The sequence below is a fragment of the Tribolium madens genome, unplaced genomic scaffold (genome assembly GCF_015345945.1).
Source record: "Tribolium madens isolate multiple individuals breed KSU strain unplaced genomic scaffold, Tmad_KSU_1.1 Scaffold_1;HRSCAF=32;Tcas5.2_LG8, whole genome shotgun sequence".
NCBI lineage: Eukaryota > Metazoa > Arthropoda > Insecta > Coleoptera > Tenebrionidae > Tribolium > Tribolium madens.
This window is the reverse complement of record NW_025400984.1, coordinates 9770319-9793243: the sequence shown is the minus strand read 5'-3', so window position 1 is coordinate 9793243 and position 22925 is coordinate 9770319. Positions and strand designations below refer to the sequence as shown.

The 22925-nt window shown below is 31.4% G+C and overlaps 2 protein-coding genes across 4 annotated transcripts in view; one reads left to right on the top strand and one right to left on the bottom strand.

The window, feature by feature from the left end:
* LOC123004216 (stress-activated protein kinase JNK) overlaps positions 1–18034 on the top strand; it is a 30914-nt gene extending 12880 nt beyond the window's left edge. Inside the window, exons 3-10 of one of the 3 annotated variants that reach the window (XM_044397360.1) lie at positions 6126–6183; positions 8906–9067; positions 9408–9537; positions 11674–11871; positions 11924–12188; positions 12236–12519; positions 12571–12758; positions 16745–18034. In XM_044397360.1, the coding sequence (XP_044253295.1) occupies positions 6170–6183; positions 8906–9067; positions 9408–9537; positions 11674–11871; positions 11924–12188; positions 12236–12519; positions 12571–12753 (1236 nt within the window). In that variant the 5' untranslated portion in view covers positions 6126–6169 and the 3' untranslated portion in view covers positions 12754–12758; positions 16745–18034. Of the gene's footprint in view, positions 1–6125; positions 6184–8905; positions 9068–9128; positions 9320–9407; positions 9538–11673; positions 11872–11923; positions 12189–12235; positions 12520–12570; positions 12759–16744 lie in introns of those variants that run through there. The other 2 variants (XM_044397363.1, XM_044397362.1) reach the window with 2 other exon arrangements.
* A 106-nt stretch (positions 18035–18140) lies between these two features.
* Positions 18141–22788, bottom strand: LOC123003552 (protein bicaudal C homolog 1-B). Its single transcript, XM_044396368.1, has 6 exons — positions 22412–22788; positions 21958–22364; positions 21678–21908; positions 21237–21630; positions 19054–19594; positions 18141–19004 (listed from the first exon to the last, which is right to left on the bottom strand). The coding sequence occupies exons 1-6, from the start codon at positions 22632–22634 to the stop codon at positions 18593–18595; spliced, it is 2208 nt and encodes a 735-aa protein (XP_044252303.1). The 5' UTR covers positions 22635–22788; the 3' UTR covers positions 18141–18592.
* Between the last annotated feature and the right edge of the window lie 137 nt (positions 22789–22925).

The following is a 22925-nucleotide window of genomic DNA, read 5'->3' as shown; positions in this document are numbered from 1 at the left end:
CACTTTCGATTATTATTAGACCAATAAAAAGTAAAAAATATTTTAAAATCAACCAATCAGAACACGTCTTAGATTGATGGACAAGAAAATTAAAAATAATTAAATTGTTTGTTTTAAAATCGGCATCTTTCATTTTATTGTCAATATAAAAATAATTATTTCATGAATAAACGTTAATTCACTTTCTTTACTGTCAAATGTCCAAACTGTCAAAATTTGACATTTTTGGAGGATTTACATAACACTGCGTATTTAGTACATTATTTATTGTGTACTAAAATTTGTATATTACTCAATTTTTGATTCAAAAACACCGATTTGAGTCGTTTTTAGTGATTTTAGCCCTTATTTGCCAAATTAAAAAAAATAAATCAAAAAACTATAATTTGACAGATTGATTTTTCCATACAATTAGGGCAACAAAGTGGTTCAAAAAAGAATTCAAATTTTCAAACAAAAGATTTTTTTGTTTTTTTTTGCTGTCGGTGGCTCACTTAAAATGAGTTACTGCCAACATTAAAAATTCGAACAAAATATGTTAATAAATACTGAAGTTAGAGCAATTTTGTATTTAGAGTGCTAAGCCAGCCCAAAATTTACAAATGAGGGCTAAAACCGCTGCCAAATCTTCCAAAAAAATTTCAAATGGTCAAAGAAAGACCATTTTTTGTGTTTTTTCCTAGCGGTGACTCACTTAGAATGAATTACAGAAACATAAAAAATTTCAAGAAAATCTGTCAACGATTAATGAAATTAGAATTTTTTTTTTAGTTGGAGTACTAAGCTAGCCCCAAAATTTATTTACAAATAGGGGCTAATAAAATTGCTAAAATAAGACAAAAAATTAGAAAATTGATCTCACTTTTAAATTTACACAAAAAAAACCTCACAAAATTTGAGAAATTTTACCTAAACAAACCGAAAAATCATTTAATCTTAAGAGAAAAAAAAACTTTCAAAGCCAATTATTATTATGGTTTAACAAAACTTATTAGTTTCTCGGTGAAAAATGCTCTAAGATTATTGAAATGAGCGAAAATAAGACATACAATTTCTCAATTTCATACTCTGTTTTGGAAAAAATCCTAAAATTGTTGAAGAATTTTTGAATTAAAAAAAATTTGTTTGAGTTTTTTGGTGGAAATTTATAAAATTCAACACAATTCAGGCCAAATTTTCAGTCTATTTAAAAACCTGTGGAATATTGTTATCGGAAAAACATGATTGTTCCTTGAAGTGAAATTGATTCACGTGTTTGGTGGAAAACACATCAATCACTTTGTGAGAGTAAGCAATTCCATCATGAAAGACAAATTACTCAGTTTTTCCATGAATTTCGTGCACAAATTTTTTCGAATACGAAATTAATTAGGCGACTGTGTATTATAAACCGTTGTTTTATCATGATTAATTGCATAAATCGCTAATTAAACGGCAATATCATCTCGAATAAATCAAAATTGGTGGATGCGCCGGGTCTGGCGTCACACACACTCTGAAAGCTCTTTAGTAAATTGACACTTGTGTTTTAGCTTGTGTCGGATTCGGTACATGTAATCGATAGGATGCGAGAAAGATGGAGTCGCTTGCCCTAATAGGACTCTGACGTCGTTATCGAATATGTATTGAGGTAGAATTTAATGCGATTAGGGAGGAAGCAGCGAACAATGCTACGAATGGATTATTTATGACACGGCCTAATTGTAACAATCTTATGTACACATGAAATATCAACTCTATGCTACAATACCTCGTTAAATGAAACGACAAAGTGAGCTTTTTAGTGTATTCAACTGTCTCTGAAGAGTTACCTCAAGATCACAATTCGCCTCATGAGACACGACCCTGTTTTAGAACTCAAGACGAACAAATTCGCGGTTTGGGTAAAGTCCCCAGTGAAAAATTGAAGCTTTTTTACTCCGGTAAAGTGATTTTTGTAAATTCACTTCCGGTTTTTGTTTTAAAAACTTGTGTTTGCTCATTTAAACGAAACTTCAAGTTAGTAAACAACGTTAATAAAAATGTGAGTCCCTTGGAGACTTTGGTTAAAAAACGCCACTGCATGTTATTGTAACATTAACAAAGTAACACAGGGCGACAAAAAAAAATCATGGCGTGACAACTTGACAAATTATACAAGGTGATTCTTTTAGGGCCTACATTAGAGACTTTTTAACTTCTAATGCAGATAGGGATTTGAAATTTTGTACACAACCCAAATCAACCAGTCTGAGTTCAACTAAATTATTTTCAAAATGGCTGAACTTCCGGAACTACGAGAAATTGGCGCCACCTTTGAAATTTTAAATGGTACCCACTTATTTTTATTGCATTTTTGAATTCTCCTCTTTAAACTAAGTAAAATATACCTAGTTGTTAGTACTTATCTATCATAGTTTTTGACATATGTCAATTTTTTGGTCAAAATTTTCACTTGCAGGGGTTCATTCAAAACATCACAGCTCTTGAACCCTTTGCGATAAGTGAATATTTTTTGTTGCATTCGAAAACCAAATGTTCGAAAAATTTTCTAGAATTTTCAAAATTGTCGACTGTCAAATTGCAAGGCTAGTATGATTTTTTGAAAATGATCATTAACAAACAGCTTTAACTCAGTTTTTTCAAATGAAATGACTCTATTTTCTCAACGGCAATCAAAACTACATCAATTTGTAGAAGGACTTTTATCAACATGTCCTATACCTATCTCTTACAGTTTTTAAAATAATCACAAAAAACATGTTAATGTTTTTATTTTTATAGTTAATTACGTAGGCTTTGGAAAAATACAATAAGATATAATATAATTAATGCAAATGTTCGATATGTTTACCATTTTCAAACAGTCCAAAACTCGATGGTGAACTGATTTGAGTAGCTTCCATTAGTTTATTTTGGTTGAAGATTATTAAATGCCGCCTCAATCCTTGCCTCAATTCTTCATAATTCCGGATGGGTGTTGTGTAGACTAAAAAATCTTTAGTTCGTCTTGATCATTTTCCAAAGCCTACGTGATTTACTATAAAAATAAAAAACAAAAACACGTTTTTCGTGATTATTTCAGAAACTGTAAGAGATGGATATAGGACATGTTGATAAAAGTCCTTCTACAATTCGATGTACCTTCGATTGCCGTTGAGAAAATGGGGTCATTTTATTTGAAAAAACTGAGTTATAGCTGTTTGTTAAATATCATTTTCAAAAAATCATATAAGCTTTGCAATTTAACAGTTGACAATTTTGAAAATTTTAGGAAACTCTTCGAACCTTTGGTTATCAAATGCAAGAAAAGTTATTTACTTATTGCAAACGGTTCAAGAGCTGTGATGTTTTTAATAAACCTCTGCAAATGAAAATTTTGAGCAAAAAATTGACATATGTCAAAAACTATGACAGATAAGTACTAATAACTAGGTACATTTTACTCAGTTTGAAGAGGAGAATTCAAAAATGCAATAAAAAAAATTGGTTACCATTTAAAATTTCAAAATTGGCGCCAATTTCTCGTAGTTCCGGAAGTTCAGCCATTTTGAAAATAACTTAGTTGAACCCAGACTGGTTGATTTGGGTTGTGTACAAAATTTCAAATTTCTATCGGCATTAGAAGTTAAAAAGTTTCTAATATAGGTCCTAAAAGAATCACCTTGTATATCATTTTGTTCGTCTCAGTGAGACAAATGCACAAAAAAAATTCAAAAAGTCCACACTTTAAACTAAATAATTTTTTTCTAATTTAAATGAATTTAAAATACTTTAACTTTAAAAAATCATTACTCAATAACTATTAGGCCGATTTCCTTCAAATAAAGACCATTCTAAAGGGATAGCCTTGCCCTTTAGAATGATATGAAATTTGAAATTGAATATTGGCAAACAGTGTTCGAAGAAGTTCTAAGTAAATCGAAATAATCTAAGATAAACCCTACGAATATTTTTTTTCCATCATTACCATCTCTTTATTAGTTGTAATCCAAATTTTCAAAAGAATATACGGAGTAGTTTTCAAGATATGATTTTTTGAAGTTAAGGTTTGCTAATCAAGTTTTGCTCCATATGGGAGAAATGCATGTTAATCTTACTTAAAATTTTATAAATGCCCACTGATCATTGAGCAAAGAGGATCTAGAAAAAGATTTGTTCATATATTTAAAGCTACTTCTTTAAACTTCTAGATCTTTTTTGCTCAATGATCAGTGATCATTTTTAGAACAAAAAAACTCTTTATTTGCTTTAATTAGTACGCAGGTACCTACTGTTTATTTGTTTTAAGTAAATAAACCTTAACTTCAAAAAATCATATCTTAAAAACTACTCAGTATATTATTTTAAAAATTTGGATTCTCATTAATAAAAAGATGCTCTACACGATGGTGACAAAGAAAAAAAAATTTACTCCTAGGGTTTTTCTTAGATTACTTCGACTTCGAACACTGTTCGAAGAAAAGTTTGCCAATGTTCAATTTCAAATTGCATATCATTCTAAAGAGCAAGTCCATCCCTTTAGAATGGTTTTTATTTGAAGGAAATCGGCCCAATAGTTATTGAGTAATGATTTTTTAAAGTTAAAGTATTTTAAATTCATTTAAATTAGAAAATAAAATTTAGTTCGAAAGTGTGTGGACTTTTTAAAATTTCTTTAGTGCATTTGATTTGTCTCACTGAGACGAACAAGATAATATAAAATTTGTCAAGTTGTCACGACATGACTTTTTTTTGTCGCCCTGTGACAACTTTTTTTGTCCCCATGCGACAACTTTTTATTTAGTTTTCCATATTTTGTTTGTAAATTAGAGTCGCGTCTTTATTAACTCGTCTTAAATGAAATTATTTATTATTCACGGTTTTATTACATTACTGTGGGCTCTAATAGCGGCATTTTAATTAATGTCTGTTCATTACGCCGAAAGCTTGCATTTTTTAACGAAGTTATTTATTGAAGGGTTGAGATTTGGCGGTGGCGAGACTACCGGTTTTAATAAACAATGAATCTGATTCCAATTGGCGGATTATCACCCAGATGTGATCGAAAAAGATTAGTTATTTAAGTCAGACGTCTGATGATTTTTTTAGTACGAAGAGTATTTATAATCCAGGGTCAAGGTTTCGTGAAAAAATACTTTGATTCTGAATCGTTATTAAAACTTATCCAACTCAAGGCATTAAACCTTCTTTTGATCTTTTCTCGACTCTTTCTCTTAATTCAGAATTATTGTTTCTAGAACCGCAAAAAACGATGCTTATCTACGCATCCTGAGGGAGGATTTTATTTAATAACTTTCTGGGGCTCTAGGGTTCGGGTAAAATAACCCTCTTGAGGCTTTTTCACCAAAGGATTTGATGATATATTGGGTACATATCTCTTTACAACAAAAATATTACTTTTTTTTCTCAGTTAATCAGTTGTAACCATTATTAAACCTTCGTTATCGGGGTATTACGGTCCTGTAAAGAAAAATCCTTGCATTTCAGACGATTAATCACGCCGTCTTGAGGGGTATTAAAGTCGTTTTAGTCCCATGATCGAGGGAACGAAATCTCCAACATAAATATAATGTGAGAAAATACGTTTTTTACAGGACCGTAATGCTGTTTTTCTAATGGCTTTGAATACACCGCAAATGAGATTATAAATATGGCGATAAATCATCACAGCAGGGCCGGATTTGAAATGAAATGGGAATAATATAATAAAAAATGTTTTAAATTAAAATCTCGTTTATTTACTTGTTCTTACTTTTCGATGATTTAAAAAAATCCAAGGTTGTGCGTCTAAATATAAATAAATAATCAATCATTTTAAAAATAACGAAATTTAAAATTTTCATAAAAAAACGTGAAAATAATTTGTCATGGGCTGAATTTTTTTAGAAATTTATAACCCTTTTTGTAATTTTTCCGTTAGTGACAAAATCAATACACGAAATTTGTTATTTCTCCAAGTGCCTGAAATGCAATAAAAATAGTAAGGACGGAGGAAAATACCGGAATAAATTAAATCAAAATATCACAATAATGAAATGGAATGTGGGTGGTTTTAATAACGTTTAAATTGAATGAAAAGAGGAATAAAAAGGCTGCCAGGTTTAATTTTTGATTCGAGTTAAAAAATCTCTCTATTGTTTCAGAGCTGCAATTCTAATTTGGCACCGTCCTACCAATAGCCCCTAAAATGGATCGTTCTTGGTGAGTATATCTCGTCGAAATCGCGTGCGAGTGGCACTAACTCACTAAAAATCGGCCGTTTTGGCGACACTTTCATGTTTTCATTCTTGGAATATCTGTGAGCGAGCAGAATTCGTCGTTTTTATGTAATTTCGCTATTTTTACTCAAGCCGTGTTATAAAATGTAAAGTGAATTCCTCAATGTCTAGATAAACATTGGCCCGAGTCCAAGTAAAACAAGAATTACCTTGATGCATGAGCCAACAAAGAGAAAAACGTTATTAAAAAGGGCTCGACTTAATGAGATTTGAGGGCTTTAGCACACTCGGTAACAGTTGCTTAATCTCGACATCTATAAATTATTATCATCGACGGAAAGTTTAAAACGCCGGAAACTTTACCACAATCTTTCGAAACTTTATTTTCCGAATTATTAGTTTTGTTTTTTAACTACGTGACGGGAATATCGATATCGGTTTTATTTGAGATTCCGACAGGAGGTTAACCAGCTTTTTCCAAGAACTACTTATCTCAGATAAATTTTACGCCAAAATCAATCGAATTTATCTTCTAAATCCGAAGTTTGAGAGGAGCTGGGAGATATACAGGTGCGCCAGAATTCGCGCCCCAGAGAAAATTTTCAGGTAAGATAAGATACCAGGAACATGGAAAAAATGTTTAAAAAATTCTGTCTATAAAAATTTCAGAGTTATGAGAGTTTAAATTTTGCAATTTTTGTTGGAAAAATATGAGATATGAGAAAACGTCAAATGTCAAAAAATAAACGTCAGAATTTTTTGACATTTTGTTCCTGGTATCTTATCTTACTAGAAAATTTTCTCTGGGGCGCGAGTTTCTGTATATTTGAAGAAATAAATAATAAGAATAATTAATTTACTATGGTTTATTTTGTGTTAACAAAATGTTCAACAAAGAAAAGAATTATTATGTTATAAAATAATTATTCGAAACTTTGCACTATTATTATCTGTGGTTTTTTCAATTTTGCATCGTCATTTGTTTTAAACAAAATATTTTTTTTTACAAAAAACGCAAACATAAATTGAAGAAAACATCATTCCTTCAATTTTGACATTTGTTTTTTGACATTTGACATTTTTTTATGTCTATTTAATGAAACTGATGACCTTGTATTTTTTTTTACAATTATTTAGTAAAGATACAAAAATTTTGCTAATAAAAGCCTCAAATAATATTGAACAGAGTTATAATTTAGGATACAGCTTCCTTGTTTCCTCTTCTAACAGCCTGTAGTAAAAAAAACTTGTAAAATTTTTCCAACAAAAATAAATAGGGTCAAAGGGCAAAATTTAAACTCTCATAACTTCGAAATTTTTTTTACACTTTTTCCATGTTCCTGGTATTTTACCTTATCTCTGGGGCGCGAGTTCTGGCGCACCCTGTATACAGGGTCGTAAAAAGTATGGATACAGCTAAATATTTTCAGAACGGTTTAACAAAGCATGTCAAAATTTGGGAAACAGAAGTGTTCAAATTCTATCATCATTTATTTTCAAAATACAAGGCTAAGTTGATTTTTTTTAATGGCACGTAGGGCCTAAATTAGTAATTTTTAAAAGAGCATTTTTTTCTGAATTCTGTGATGTAACATATGCCCATCTTTATTTTCATTAAAAAAAAAGTAAAAAAAAAATTCAAAAATGTAATTCTGTACAAAACTAAGTTAGTTTGAAAATGCTATTAATAGCGGTCTGCCACTTGCATATTAGTCAAAAATTAAACTTGTGTGCAATAATTAGTTTAACAATGGTACATTTAAGTGAAATTGAACTTAAATTCTCAATTCTCAAGTCATTTTGAACATCGTTTGTAGCATAAAAATTATGTATTTCGTTTAATTAAAATGTGTTCTTTTTCAGTTAAAATAAATGTTATTCTAACTAACAATTATTATTAATTTTTACTTATTTTTTGGTCAAAGTTTAGGCGACAAAGAGCTAACGATAGATAAAGATAACATTTTCAAGGCTAACAAAATTTTACTCCTACATTTAAAAAAAATATATATATTAGTTCGATATTTTTTTAAGTTTTGATTAAAATAAGGTATGGATGTGTTACATCACAGAACTCAGAAAAAAATGCTCTTTTTAAAAATATTAAATTTGACCCTTCTTGCCATTAAAAAAAATCAATTTAGCTTTGTATCCCCAGAGCAAATCGAGATAGAAATTTGATAAACATATGAGACGATGGAATTTAAATACTTTTAAGCATTTACCAAATATCAATAAGTTTTGATGAATAGTTTTTATAATATTTAACTGTATCCATACTTTTTAGCGACCCTGTATAAAAAATTTGTCTGAGATTTGCACGTGTTTTTGCTATTTTGCTATTATTTATTTATTTTCCGAAAGGAAAAGTTTAATAATACTATAAAAAAAGTATCTTATTTGCAGTTGCACTTTTTGTACTTATTTTCATTATTCGGTCTGGCATCCCCGAATCCTCTGAAAATGCAAACAGGATGTCAAAACTGATGTTTGTTACAAAGTATTCAAATGTGTTCATGTTTTTCGTTGCAAAACTTCCACCAACATATCAATGCAAATATTAAAGTTTTAAACTTGCATCGTTTCATATTTTTGTCTATTATGCAAATTGCGTTCTTTTCCTTTCAAACCTAACCGTTTTGGAGTGTAGACTAACCGAGCCACTCTGTGTAAAAACCGTCCATTTTCTAACACACATCTAGCAGGTTATTTTTCCAGACGACGGCGTCGAACTATTGGGACTGGCGCTATAAAATGTCCCGTCTGTCTCAATTCTACACCGTTGAGGTGGGCGACACCAAATTCACCATATTGAAGAGGTACCAAAATCTGAAACCGATTGGTTCAGGAGCACAAGGAATCGTTTGGTGAGTCCCTCCCCTATTTTAAACTATTGCTTGAGTAGAATTTTTCGTTTTTCTCTTTTAGTTGTTGCTTGTTCTAATTTTGGTTTGTTTGTGTTGTTGTTTTTTTTTTTTCTTTAAATAAATAAATTAGTGCACGATGGCGTCAATCAGACCCGGATTTACACAGCACATATTCGGAGATACAGAATTTTGGGTTCCCGATCATTACATTAATTTGGAACCCAAAGGCGGTGGGGCGCAAGGGTTAGTTTGGTAAGTGGGTTCCTTTCACCTACAAAATGCATGTGCATGTTTGAATTTAATGTTTTATGAAAATTTTTCAGTGTGATTTTGATTTCAGTGCTGCTGTCGATACTGAAACCCAACAAAATGTAGCGATTAAGAAATTGAGTAGGCCGTTTCAAAATGTGACGCACGCCAAAAGGGCGTATCGCGAATTCAAGCTCATGAAATTAGTTAATCATAAAAATGTAAGTGTGAATTAAGTGTACAGGGTGCTGCATTTTGGATGTCCGAATAGGGAATCTCCGAAACTAAGAGGTTTAGCCAAAAACGAGTGTAACATTCTGGGGCTTATTTTTTGAGAAAATAATATTGGTTAAAACCGCATCCCGCGATCGTCTTTTGTTTTCGACTTATACAGGGTGCGTCAGAACTCGCGCCCCAAAGAAAAATTTCAAGTAAGATAAGATACCAGGAACATGGAAAAAATGTTTAAAAAATTCTATCTGTCAAAAAATCTTGACATTTATGTTTTGACATTTGACATTTTTTGATCCTGTATATGTTTTTTTTACAATTATTTAATAAAGGTACAAAAATTTTGCCAATAAAAGCCACAAATAACTGAACAGAGTTACGATTTAGGATACAGCTTACTTGTTTCCTCTTCTAATAGTGTGTAGCAAAAAAACTTGGAAAATTATTTCTCCAACAAAAATAAATAGGTTCAAAGTGCAAACTTTAAACTCTTTAATCTCTCATAACTTCGAAATTTTTATAGATAAAATTTTTTTAACATTTTTTCCATGTTCCTGGTATCTTACCGTATGAGGCATTTTTCTCTGGGGCGCGAGTTCTGGCGCACCCAGTAGACAAAAATTGACATTTTAGCGAAATCTAAAAAAATTCATATCTTCGTTATTATAGAAGACACAGATTTGAAATAAAGACATTATACAGGCACTTTTTTACGTAGAATTAATTAATGTAGTTAACAATTTTTTTTTCAGTTGTTTGTTTAGCCGTAATAAAATAAACTTGTATTTTTTTAAATGGGAATAATAGATGGCTATGTCATTTTTAAAAAGCTTGTTTTTTTCTTATCTAAAAAATATATATTTGTAACAAATTATGATAATACATTTTTAGCAAAAAATTATCTTTGATTTTTGTTCGCAGTTGGCCATGAAAAAATGTTGCATCTTCAACTAAAAGGATTTAAACTATGTTATATTCAACCAGTGTCACTAATAAAAGAGTTTTCTAAGTACTAAGTAATGAAAAAAATGCAAAATAAATTATAAATCAACTTATTGGCGACTAATAACATTTCTTTGTTTTTAAACAAGCTAACATTACCATTGCAACTTCTAGTGATACATAGAGTGTTGTAAAAAAAGCCGCTTTAATTCTTCAATAAAATATATTTTATATGACACAAAAATGACGATATGGCTATTCAAATACCCAAATTCCGTCTATGTGGAACATTATCCTAGTTATTAGATCATCAAAAAAATGTTTTTTCTAATTGTGTTGACTGTTGACACATTTGTTTTTCTTATTTTTGGATTTTTTAAAAATATGTAATAATTTTGTTCTGAGGCGCTCGCATATTTGTTCAATACTTCTAAAGTATCGTATTTTTTAAATTTTTATAATTGTATCTATTTTTTCATCTATTTTACAGTTTACAAAACTCTTATTGATTATTATTTACACATTTGGAGGGAAATAGTTTTTCCATGGCCAACTATTATCACACAAAATATGTATTTCACTTTCTAAGTATAGTTATAAAAAAATATTTTATTACAAATATATATTTTTTAGATCAGAAAAAATAAGCTTTTCAAAATTGCCGTAGCCGCCTATGATTTCCTTTAAAAAAATACAAGTTTATCTTATTTACACATTTGGAGGGAAATAGTTTTTCCATGGCCAACTATTATCAAACAAAATATTTATTTCATTTTTTAAGTGTAATTATAAACAAATATTCTGTTACAAATATATATTTTTTAGATCAAAAAAAAAATAAGCTTTTCAAAATTGCCATTTAAAAAAATACAATTTTATCTTATTACGGCTAAACTAATGACTGAAAAAAATTGTTAATACATTATTAAATTCCTCGTAAAAAGTGCCTGTATAATGTCTTTATTTCAAATCCGTATCTTGTATAATAACGAAGATATGAATTTTTTTCCATTTTGCCAAAATGTCAACTTTTGTCTGTAAGTCGAAAACAAAAGACGATAGCGCAATGCGGTTTTCTCGAAAAAATGAAAAGAATGTATCACTCGTTTTTGGCTAAACATCTTAGATTCGGAGATCCAAAATGCAGCACCCTATATAAATGTGAGAAAAATTTTTTTTGTTAGATTATCGGACTTTTGAATGCATTTACGCCTCAAAGGTCCTTAGAAGACTTCCAAGACGTTTATTTAGTGATGGAATTAATGGACGCAAATCTATGTCAAGTCATACAAATGGATTTAGATCATGAAAGGATGAGTTATCTCCTTTATCAAATGCTTTGCGGTATTAAACATTTACATTCAGCTGGTATTATACATAGGGTACGATTTCCCAATTGTAATTTTCAATTTTTACAAAGTGTGATAATTACAGGATCTCAAACCAAGCAATATTGTAGTTAAATCAGATTGTACATTGAAAATTTTAGACTTTGGTCTTGCACGTACTGCTGGTACTACGTTTATGATGACACCGTATGTGGTAACTAGGTATTACAGAGCACCGGAGGTTATCTTAGGTATGGGATATACGGAAAATGTGGACATATGGAGCGTTGGATGTATCATGGGTGAGATGATCAGAGGAGGTGTACTATTTCCTGGTACTGATCACATAGACCAATGGAATAAAATTATAGGTGGGAGCAAAAATTTAAAAATTGTATAATTTTGTGTTGTATTTTAGAGCAATTGGGTACGCCATCGCAACAATTCATGATGCGATTACAGCCCACCGTTCGCAATTATGTCGAAAATCGGCCCCGTTTCACGGGCTTCCCCTTCGACAAGCTCTTCCCCGATGTACTGTTTCCCTCCGATAGTAGCGAACACAATCGACTGAAAGCGAGTCAAGCAAGAGATTTATTATCGAGAATGCTTGTCATCGATCCGGAACGTAGGATATCGGTCGACGATGCGCTTCTCCATCCATACATCAACGTCTGGTATGACGAACAAGAAGTGAATGCGGTAAGTAAGTGAAAATTGCGATAAAACACGTGCTAATAAAAATGTCAATAGCCTGCTCCTGGACCCTACGATCATAGTGTCGATGAAAGGGAACACACTGTCGAACAATGGAAGGAACTTATCTACCAAGAAGTTATGGAATATGAAAGTTCGCGCGGAAGAGGCGCCTCCAGTTCACAACCAAGTCCCGCATCTAATTCTATCGAGCCAAATGGGACGGATTCAATGCGGTAGAAAAGGTGGGTGAAACGATGACTCAGAATTTATGGCCCAAAATTATTTGACATTTGACATTTCAAAATCGATAAAACGTCAAAATGACAGAAACATCACTGCCAACTACTAAGTGAGTGTCGTATCACATGTAATGTGATGGTACAGTTGGAGACAAAATACTTTGGTCGTCAATGTCACTTGTGTGACATTAAATTGTAAAGTATGCTTTAGGACTGTTAACCTTATTTTTAGCTACTGTCAAGTTGTATGTACCATGGCCTACTTCATCTGTCTTCCGCTGCGCTCCATACGGCCGTAACATAACGAGCCAAAAGTCAATTCTCTTAACCTCAAAAATATCGTCGAAATCGTCCGGTAAGTAGTGCCATCTACTTGGTTAACTGAAAACTTTTTAATTGATATTTTGACAGTCCTAAATTAGAAATTACCTGCACCTCATTCAAAATTCCTTCTTTTTAAATTAATTTGTTACTGAAACGTTTGTCGAAGACTGAAACGACAAATTTGGTCGGCCAAATGCGTGCTGAGGTAAAGTAACAGTTTTTTGGTGCTGGCAATCCTCTGGAACAAGTACCTATTTCCATTCTAATTCTAAAAATTTTTTGGAAAATTAAGTCCGATAATAGAGAGGGTTTATATCATAATAAGACAGAAACTCGAATATGATTGTATATTCGAGAGCATTCTGTCTTTTACAAATAAGCAGTAGGAACTTAGGTAAATGTTTTTATTAATTTTTTGCTCATACCACAAAGTTCCGGAGTATTCTTTAACCATTCAGCACGAGCTGCTATATCGCTAAGTATTTCAAATAAAGTATCTTTTTCTCTACAAACAAAACATTTCTTGCCGATCTTTGAACTTTTTAAAAGAATGATTGAAAATTTGACAAAAATTGTCAAATTTGAAATATCTATAGTCTTTTAGTTATCAAGTAGATGACGCTTGTTACCGGACGATTTTTTAAGGTTAGTAGAATTCAACGCATTCATATAAAATCGACAGTATGTTACGGCCGTATGGAGCGCAGCGGAAGACAGATGAAGTAGGCCATGTATGTACATATTTTTGATAGGAAAATATAATAATAGCTGTCCTTAATTTGAAATTGTCATTCATTTTAACATTAAAGCTTGAATTACATTAAAGTGTCACAAAAGTGACGACCAAAGTATTTTGTCTCCAACTGTACACCCGGGGAAAAAACTATTCATCAGTCTTACTTTCTGCTCACACTGCGCTTTGTTGCAATAGTGTTTCCGACTAATTAGTTGGAGAGCAGGTAATATGACGAAAAACCCGTATTTAGGAAGTTGGTCGGGCCCAAAAAATGTCTTTTTGTGAAAATTACTTCAATGAGCATAGATTATAACGTTTACATTAAATTGTGATTATAATAAACAAGCTTACTCAAATTATCAAATTACAAATACATAAATGTATTTAAAAAATGTATTTTGCAAGTATACAGTGTGTTCCAGGATTAAGTTTACAAGAGGAAAAAAAAGAGCCAAAACAGCAAAGGAAAAACATTTTTAGCTTGACTTGACTTTTAAGGTTCTTTATCTACAGCTTTCAAAAATCAAGATTGTAGGACTAGTTTTAAATGGGAGAATTTTTTAATAATCTGTGGATTTTGCCAATTTTTATCCAGTTATTTAATCAAAATTCTGAACTAATAATACATTTTATAATAGTCAGTCAAAAGGAAACAAATTTTTACCTTTGATTTTACGCCAAAAAAGCAAAGGAAATACTTTTTTTCTATAGCAGATGTCAAACTATTTCTTTGAAAACTCTTTTGAGTAGATAAAGTAACACTTTAACAGCAAGGGTTGTTTTTGCTTTATTTGAAACGCGCAAATCTGTAATTAAAACTTCATTATTCTGACTCAGTGGTAAGAAAAGTTAATTTTTTTCTTACTTTTGGATTTGTAATAATAATCTTTCTTTGTTTTTCAAGTCCCATCACATTGGCGATTTTATTTTTTTGGCAACGATGTTAATTAATTGAATGATTGTTTTTGTTAAAAATGACTGTTTTTTTGACTTCACTTATTAAAATTATGTTTTTTTAGAAACATTTTTGTTATTTAACTTGCGTTAACTCATCTGTCTAAACGACAATTGTCAAAAAAATAAATCGCCAAAGTGGGATTTAAAACGCAGAGAAAAAATTACACTAGTTTAGAAGATTTTTATACTTTAGCTGAAAGTTAATTTCTTATAGATTTTGAGGCACTGAGTTAAAAAAAAACTATTTGAAAAAGTCCACCACGTTACGTTTAAGAAATATGTAATTAACAAAAATACAAAAACCGTCAAAAAACATATTAAAAGTGAGTTATTTTACTTGGTTTTATTATACTTTTTGGATCAGTTTTTTTATAACAATACAACAGTAATCTACTAACATGTTTTCATCTCAAAAACCATCGTGTCGATCTTTGAAAACCCTTCAGATCTTGATGAAAACGCTCGTCTTGTTTGTCACTCATGTTCCCTAAATTTTGCAATAATTCAGCAACAATTTGATAAATTTAAATAAATTTTAAATCGGAGGCATTTGTGCAGAAAGCAGGAAAATTATCGTCTGTAACAAAAAAAGTGTGACGTGATAGAAAAATTTAACAATTATTTTTGTTTAATTAAAGATAAGTTAACATAAAAATAATAATTCGATTAAAGGTCGTATTGTTACTGGTTTCAGGTGAAGCAAAAAATGTTTTTCTTAGGCAGTGTTAGCGTAAAATAAAAAAATCCGGGGACAAACTATAATATTAATTATTATTATGGCATTAAATTTACCATTTTGGGTTTTTTGCTTTGTTTAGAAGTAATAAAAATAAATATTAAAAACGGAAGAAACTAGCTATTTGTTAATAAAATTAAAAGTAAATCACAGAAATTTTGTTAAGGTAATGAAATACATGGGCATGCATTTTTTCTCTAAAATTTGCTTAGTGTTATTTATTATAATCACCATTTAATAATCTATACTCATTGAAGAAATTTTCAGAAAAAGACCGTTTTCTGACATATTACCTGCTCCCCAACTAGTTAGTCGGAAACACTATTACAACAAAGCGCAGTGTTAGCAGAAAGTTAGACTGGTGAATAGTTGTTCCCCGGGTGTACAACAAGTTATTAAAATTATAAAAAATTAAACATTTAACAGCAAGGTCATTCTGTTAACATAAGTGTAAAATAGCACTTATATACAGGGTGCGCCAGAACTCGCGCCCCAGAGAAAAATGCCATATAAGGTAAGATACCAGGAACATGGAGAATTGTTAAAAAAAAATTATCTATAAAAATTTCGAGGGTTTAAAGTTTGTACTTTGACTCTATTTATTTCTATTGGAAAAATAATTTTCAAAGTTTTTTTGCTATAGGCTATTAAAACAGGAAACAAGGAAGCTGTATCCTAAATTGTAACTCTGTTCAATGTTATTTGTGGCTTTTATTGGCAAAATTTTTGTCCCTTTACTAAATAATTGTAAAAAAACATATACAAGATCATCAGTATCCTTAAATAGATATAAAAAAATGTCAAATGTCAAAAAATAAATGTCAAAATTTTTTGACAGATAGAATTTTTTAAACATTTTTTTCATGTTCCTGGTATCTTATCTTACTTGAGAATTTTCTCTTTTAATTTAAGGTTCATGTGATATTCCTGTCATTTTGACGTTTTGGAGATTTTGAAATGTCAAATATGACGTTGAAGCCTACTTTACAGGAGTGAATTTTTAGAATGTGTCAAAAATTTGGTACAATTGCTTTTTTTTTTCTCGCTTGTTAAATTTAAAGCGGGATGACATTCAAGACAACTGTAAGAATAATAATAAAGCGCTCTTTATGGCCAACTTAAATATTTAGATATTTCACTCCAACCCCAATTTTCTTTCCCGTCATACATAATAACAATTTATCATGTTTGTTACACTAAACAAATTTGTGTTATTTATTGTATTTTTTGTTTTAGGATTTTGGATATAAAGCACAAGATGCAATTTAAGCTAGTCTAAACTATAATATTATTGAAATTATTACTGATATAAAGCCCACCATTAAGTAGATACCAAACAGACAGAGAGTATAGTGAGCTGTGTTTGTTATTGACGACAGTGAGTATAAGACTTCACACGGGTCCCTTTTTTCTATCAACCGGAACTTTATATAATATCCTTAATCAGTATGTGTGATATGATAACTTAAGACTAATTTGTATTTGAATTGTTTTTGTTTTTTCAAACTTTTGTCTTTTTACCAAATAAATAAGATTAAAGCAACGTATTTTTGCAACATACAGATATACGAAGCATTGTTTGAAGAAGGAACGTCGTTTTTAGACAATCATTCAGTTCGTTTGGTTCCCATTCAAAATACAAATTAGTAATAAATGTATAACAAAATAATAAATATTAGGTAGTACCTAGTTATTATGATTATCGGTAGTTTTGTTTAATATCATTATTTATTTTCTCTTTATTCAAATGCAATATTTTTTCTATCGTTAGGTTTAACTTATTTTTGCTCTTTTTCAAATTTTATAGTTATATATAGACATATAAATAGAATTAGCGACTATAACCATTTGAAATTAAGGTAGGAGCATCAAATTGTTTACATAATTTGCACACAAATTGTGTGAAACTAGAGAAAAACAATTACAATAACTTTATGTACTTGTGAACATCCGATCCAAAAAAAAACAACTGTAAAAAGTGACAATTAGTGAATTTTATAGGTGGATTTTTTGTTGTTAATTACCGTTTTGTTGTGTTTTTGAAACGATAAATTTATTTATTCGTGCAATGTGTGAACGTCGGAGGCGCTCACATTTTTGTTTCAATTTTAGGTTTTTTATAGTGATTAAATCATGAATGTGCAAAGACTTTGAAAGAAAAAATAAGATAGAGTCGAGTTGTGAAGTTTGATTATTTTTTTTTACAATTTATTGAGACGGCAATTCTATTCCTTTTTCTCTTTTTCATGAATAATGTAAATAACTTCTCAATTAGAATTATTTAATTTTTCGACTTTCCACTTGTTCTTAAATAAAAAATAAAGCGTTTTAGACGACAAATTGCAAATCAGTAGAATGTTTTCGTGTAGGTGGTATCACCTTTTATTCAGTTCTTGTTCTTTTTCGAATCACACAGACTAGTGTTTTACCGGTTTACAACAAGATTATTAAAACACGTTTAGTAATTTATAGTATACAATGCTTGTATTGTTCTGCTTTGTAAATAAAATAAACAAAGTAAACTGACCACTTGTATCATTTAACCCTCTTGTGTAATGTAGTTTGTTAAAAAAATATTTTTTTAGAAATAGGCTTTTATTAATAAGGAGTTGGGGTGAAATAAAAGTTATTATGTGGTATAAATTTGTAATAATTGCTTTAAGTATCAATAATAATGGTAGTTTTTTATAAATAATAATAAATTACAAATGGTATAATAACGATTACATCACAAGGGTACAAAAGTTTTAATTTATTTCATAAAACGTATAATAATTGAATCAAATAATCAAAAGAAGCAAATTAAAACTTTTGCTTACAAAATCTATCCTTAAAATTACATGTGTTAAAACTATATAAATATGGTGAAGATTTTCGCTGAGCAATACTCATAAAATATCACAATTGATCGGCTTAATTACAAAACGCACACATAAAACCCCCACATGCCGGATTTTTAAGTAATAATTTACGGGAATTTTAACAACAATCACCAATCATTTTCCAAAAAATCTCCAACAACACAACATTAAAACAAAGAAGAAAAGTCACAAAAATCAATCATATTTTGGTACTACTCCCTAATTACCAATTTTCGCGGGGACTATTGTCATGATTGGGGGGCGAATTCGACGAGGAGCTTTTGCGTTCAGCCCCTGGAGCGACCGAAAACGTGCACGTTCTTTTGTTTAATTCCGAAATAGCCAATAGCATTTTGCGACGACTCCCGAAAGCTGTCACTCCGATTGTCATCAAATCTGTATCGGATAGAGTCGCAAAAGTTAACAAATCGACTTCATGTCGAACAAAAAGACTGATATAACGGTCCAAACCCAAGGCACTGAGAAGTGAAGGCAAATCGGACCACGTGGTGTTAGCAACACGATTTATAAAGTGGGTGGGGGTGTGGTCAAGAATATTACTAGTGTTGTGAAGTCCCGACGTTGAAGGATACACTTCGGACGATTTCCACACATCTTCTTCTTTCTTCAACATTCTATCAAGAGAAAAGAAAATAGTTGGTCAAAAAATTAATAATTCATTACCCTGCAGGACTTGTGTGACTTATCCCATACCCTGCCCACATGGTAGTGGGGACTCGATAATTGTCCGGATTTGGCCTCCCTTGCATTGCTTTGAAACCAGCCAAACGTTTGCTGTCATAATCAAAACTCCCTGATTTCTTCTCATTCATTGATTGGTAATCAGAAGTGGTGGGAGGGTCACTAGGTGGGCTGTAGTTACTACTATTACTGGAAATACTAGACAAAAGACTAATATCAGCTTTCATTTGTTCAAATGATTGAAAACCGCTGCTATTGGACGATTGTTGCATCTTGTTGGACAAAACATGTGGTTGTGTTTGGATCATCTCAAAGGGCGAAGTTTGGTCAGAGTAGTGCCATGTGAATATTGGAGGGAATTGAGGTGATAAAGAGGGCGGGTTTAGATTAGTAGGAGTGGTCAATAGGTCTTCATTGGGCGAATAGGGAGGAGGGTTTGGGATATGGTAAAGACGAGGAATAACAGCCTCGATTGGTGATTCGGCAATCCCAAGAATTAAATTACGCGCCCTGTATATATTTGCTGGAAACAAAATAAAGTATTGTGATGAATTTTGGCCAACTACAGGGTGTTCCGTCTAAACCCCACATTAGAAGTATTGGGAGTTGGAATAATTGTATTTATTTGGAAATTGGCACATAGCCATAAACCATTAAGTCGGTTTCAACTTTCTTATTTGAAATGGAAAGTTATATTTTTTTACTGCGTTTTTGGATTAATCGGGTTATTTTAGGGGAGTTTTCATCAGCTTTCCCTATACCTAAATTTAGCCGTTTTTGAAATATTTGGAGTTTTTCAAAAATTTTTGGATCTGCACCTTCCACTTTAAAAATCGGTAACTCTGCCATTTTTTAAGATTTTGGATTCGTTTTTTTGGCATTTGAAAGAGAATGCTTAGATCCTTTTTCTGGTGTTTTCAAATTTTGAAAAAAAAAATAACATTCCAAAATTTTAAGGTTACTTTTGTAATAATTCAAATACTCATCTCAATTTTTTCAAATGAAATACCCCAATTTTTATTTTACTAAATAGAAGAGAATTTAATTGTGCATTGATATGTATTAACATTCCCTATACCTAAATTTAATAATTTTCAAGTTATGGACTGTTTTTTAAGACTACAGAAAATTTATTACTAGCCAAACCCGTTTTCACATAGTTTGCTATGGGTATCAAAAATGTCAAAATTTTCTCTAAACAAACGTCAACCGTAAATTACTATTTGACAAATAATGCCAAAATATAGAGAATCAAAGTTATGCAAACTTAATTATTATTGATAGGTTCTACCATCATTATTTAAAGCTAACAAGTGAGAAAAATTTATTTTTGTTTAATGAACGACATCATAATTTTGTTACACTCTCCATAAATACAAAATAAATTAATTAAATCTAAGTTTCAGTAGCTTTGACTCTCCATATTTTGGCACTATTTGTCAAAGAATAAGTCACTGTCGACATTTATTGAGAAACAATTTTGACATTTTTTATTTCCATAGCAAACTATACGAAAACGTAATAGATTTTCGCAGTCTTAACAAAAAGTCACCATAACTTAAAAATTATTAAATTTTGGTATAGGAAATGTTAATACAGATCGATGCAAAATTAAATTCTCTTCCATTTGGTAAAATAAAAATTGGGGTATTTCATTTGGAAAAATTGAGTTATAGATATTTGAATTATTACAAAAGTAACCTTAAAATTTTAGGGTTTGTTAATTTTTTTTTTCAAAATCTGAAAACACCGGAAGAAAGATCTAAACTTTCTCCTTCAAACGCCAAAAAAACGTATTCAAAATTTAAAAAAATAGCAAAGTTACCGATTTTTAAAGTGGAAGGTGCCGATCCAAAAATTATTGAAAAACTTGAAATATTTCAAAAACGGCTAAATTCGGGCATAGGGAAAGCTGATAAAAACTCCCTTAAAATGACCCAATTAATCCAAAAACGCAGTAAAAAACATAGCTTTCCATTTAAAATAAGAAAGTTGAGACAGACTTCCGGTATAACCGGAAGTGCCGCCATCTTGAAAATATTTTCATTTATGAGAACATAATGGATTATTGCTATGTACCAATTTTCAAACAAATATGATTATTCAAACTCCCCAATACTTTTAAAGTGGGGTTTAGACGGAACACCCTGTATCTGTATACTTACTAGCATGTCGTTCGATGCCTTTAATAATACAAGCTTTAACCATCTGTTTTGACTTTTGTCTTATGGTAATTGTGACGTCACAAGTATTTTGAATATCTTCGATTTGTTCCGACCGAACTTTTACAATTGTTATATCTTCAGGAAGATCGAAAATAATCAAAAGTGGCAAACTTCCAATTAACAATTGACGCGCGGTGTAAACATTGTGGATATTTCCCGAAATATTAACATTACTTCTCTTCAAACTAGGGATATTTTGGTCTTGAGCATCAGGGAACATAATTTGACACTTGGTGTAGTGCATGATTGCCTTTAAATTCGAATGATTTTTGCCCAAGACGATTTGGTGATGTTGAGGCGAAATTTGTATGGTCATTTGAACCGCAATTTGGTTCTAAAAAAAGAAATCTAGTTGAGGGGAACACAACTAGGGCTATTTACCGTCAAATTCTCGCACATGTATTCCATGAGCAAAATCGTAGCCTGTTTCACCTGCTCCACCTCCCATTCGACTCCCTTGACTAGTACTATAGTAGCATGCAGTTTCGACCTAGTTTTGAACATGACTTGCACCTTGTATTGTTCCTGAATTTTGATTACGTAAGGACACGTATTATCGATATTTTGGGCCATAATTGGCGGCTCAAAGCCAAAAATCAGCGGTATTAACTCCTTAAGAAAAAAATACTAGTACTAGGGTTGAGAGAGAAACACCACTTACCCTAACACGACTCCTCGCAGTTTCAACCCCTTGCAAATCGCCCGAAATCGAAACTTGGTTGCTTTTCTCCATCGGATTCGAGCGATTTGAATCGGGGAAATGCACATGGCATTGAGTCTCCTCCATGACTCGTTTGATACTCAGCCCCCCTCGCCCGATAATATGCGAATGGTCCGTGTAACTGATGTCCATTTTCATAGTTACACGATTGCATCTCGTGTACAAAACCGTCATGATCCTCTCTTTCGCTGCTTTGACGTCTTCTTCCCTCCCGGCGATCCGCACATGAGGATCCTTTTTCGATTTCGCCCCCAATTTGAGTTTGTTGGGCCATGTTATATAAGTGTCAGTGTCTTCCATGATTTTCTCGAAGAAGACGTCAGCGGGGATCAGTGCATCGTTATCCCCTTTTTCACAAATTGGAATTTGAAAAAAAAAATTTTTTTTTACTTACCACTAAGCATTTGCTCCAGTTTTTTTCGGTCGACTCTGAACCGGTCCTGGTACAAATCCGAGATGTCCTTTACTCCGTGTTTGGCGACAAAGTCCCTCAATTCTTCTCTTGAGCCCCAATTTGAATTGAAACCAGAAGTGGCCGTGCCGCTTTCGGACACCTCTGATTGTGTGTCGGAATTTTTTACCTCGATTCCACGAGGTGTAGTACAATTACAAGACATTTGTTTCAAAAATCACTACGTCCACAATTAATTTTTTAATAGCCCCATTCAATTAATAGTCACCTAAGCAAGATTTTTAAGGGCTGGACTAACACGTGTATAGGTGACAATTTTGTGAAATTTGCGCGACTAAACTGATAAACGCTGAAAGAAGTTTTTATTGGCTTTTTCTCAACTTGTTTTTCTTCAAGCTTATCTCACACACGCGCCAAATATTAATATTGTCCATTTTTCGTGATTGTTTTATTTAAATCTGCTATGAAGGGGTCAAAGACAAAAAAAACACAATTT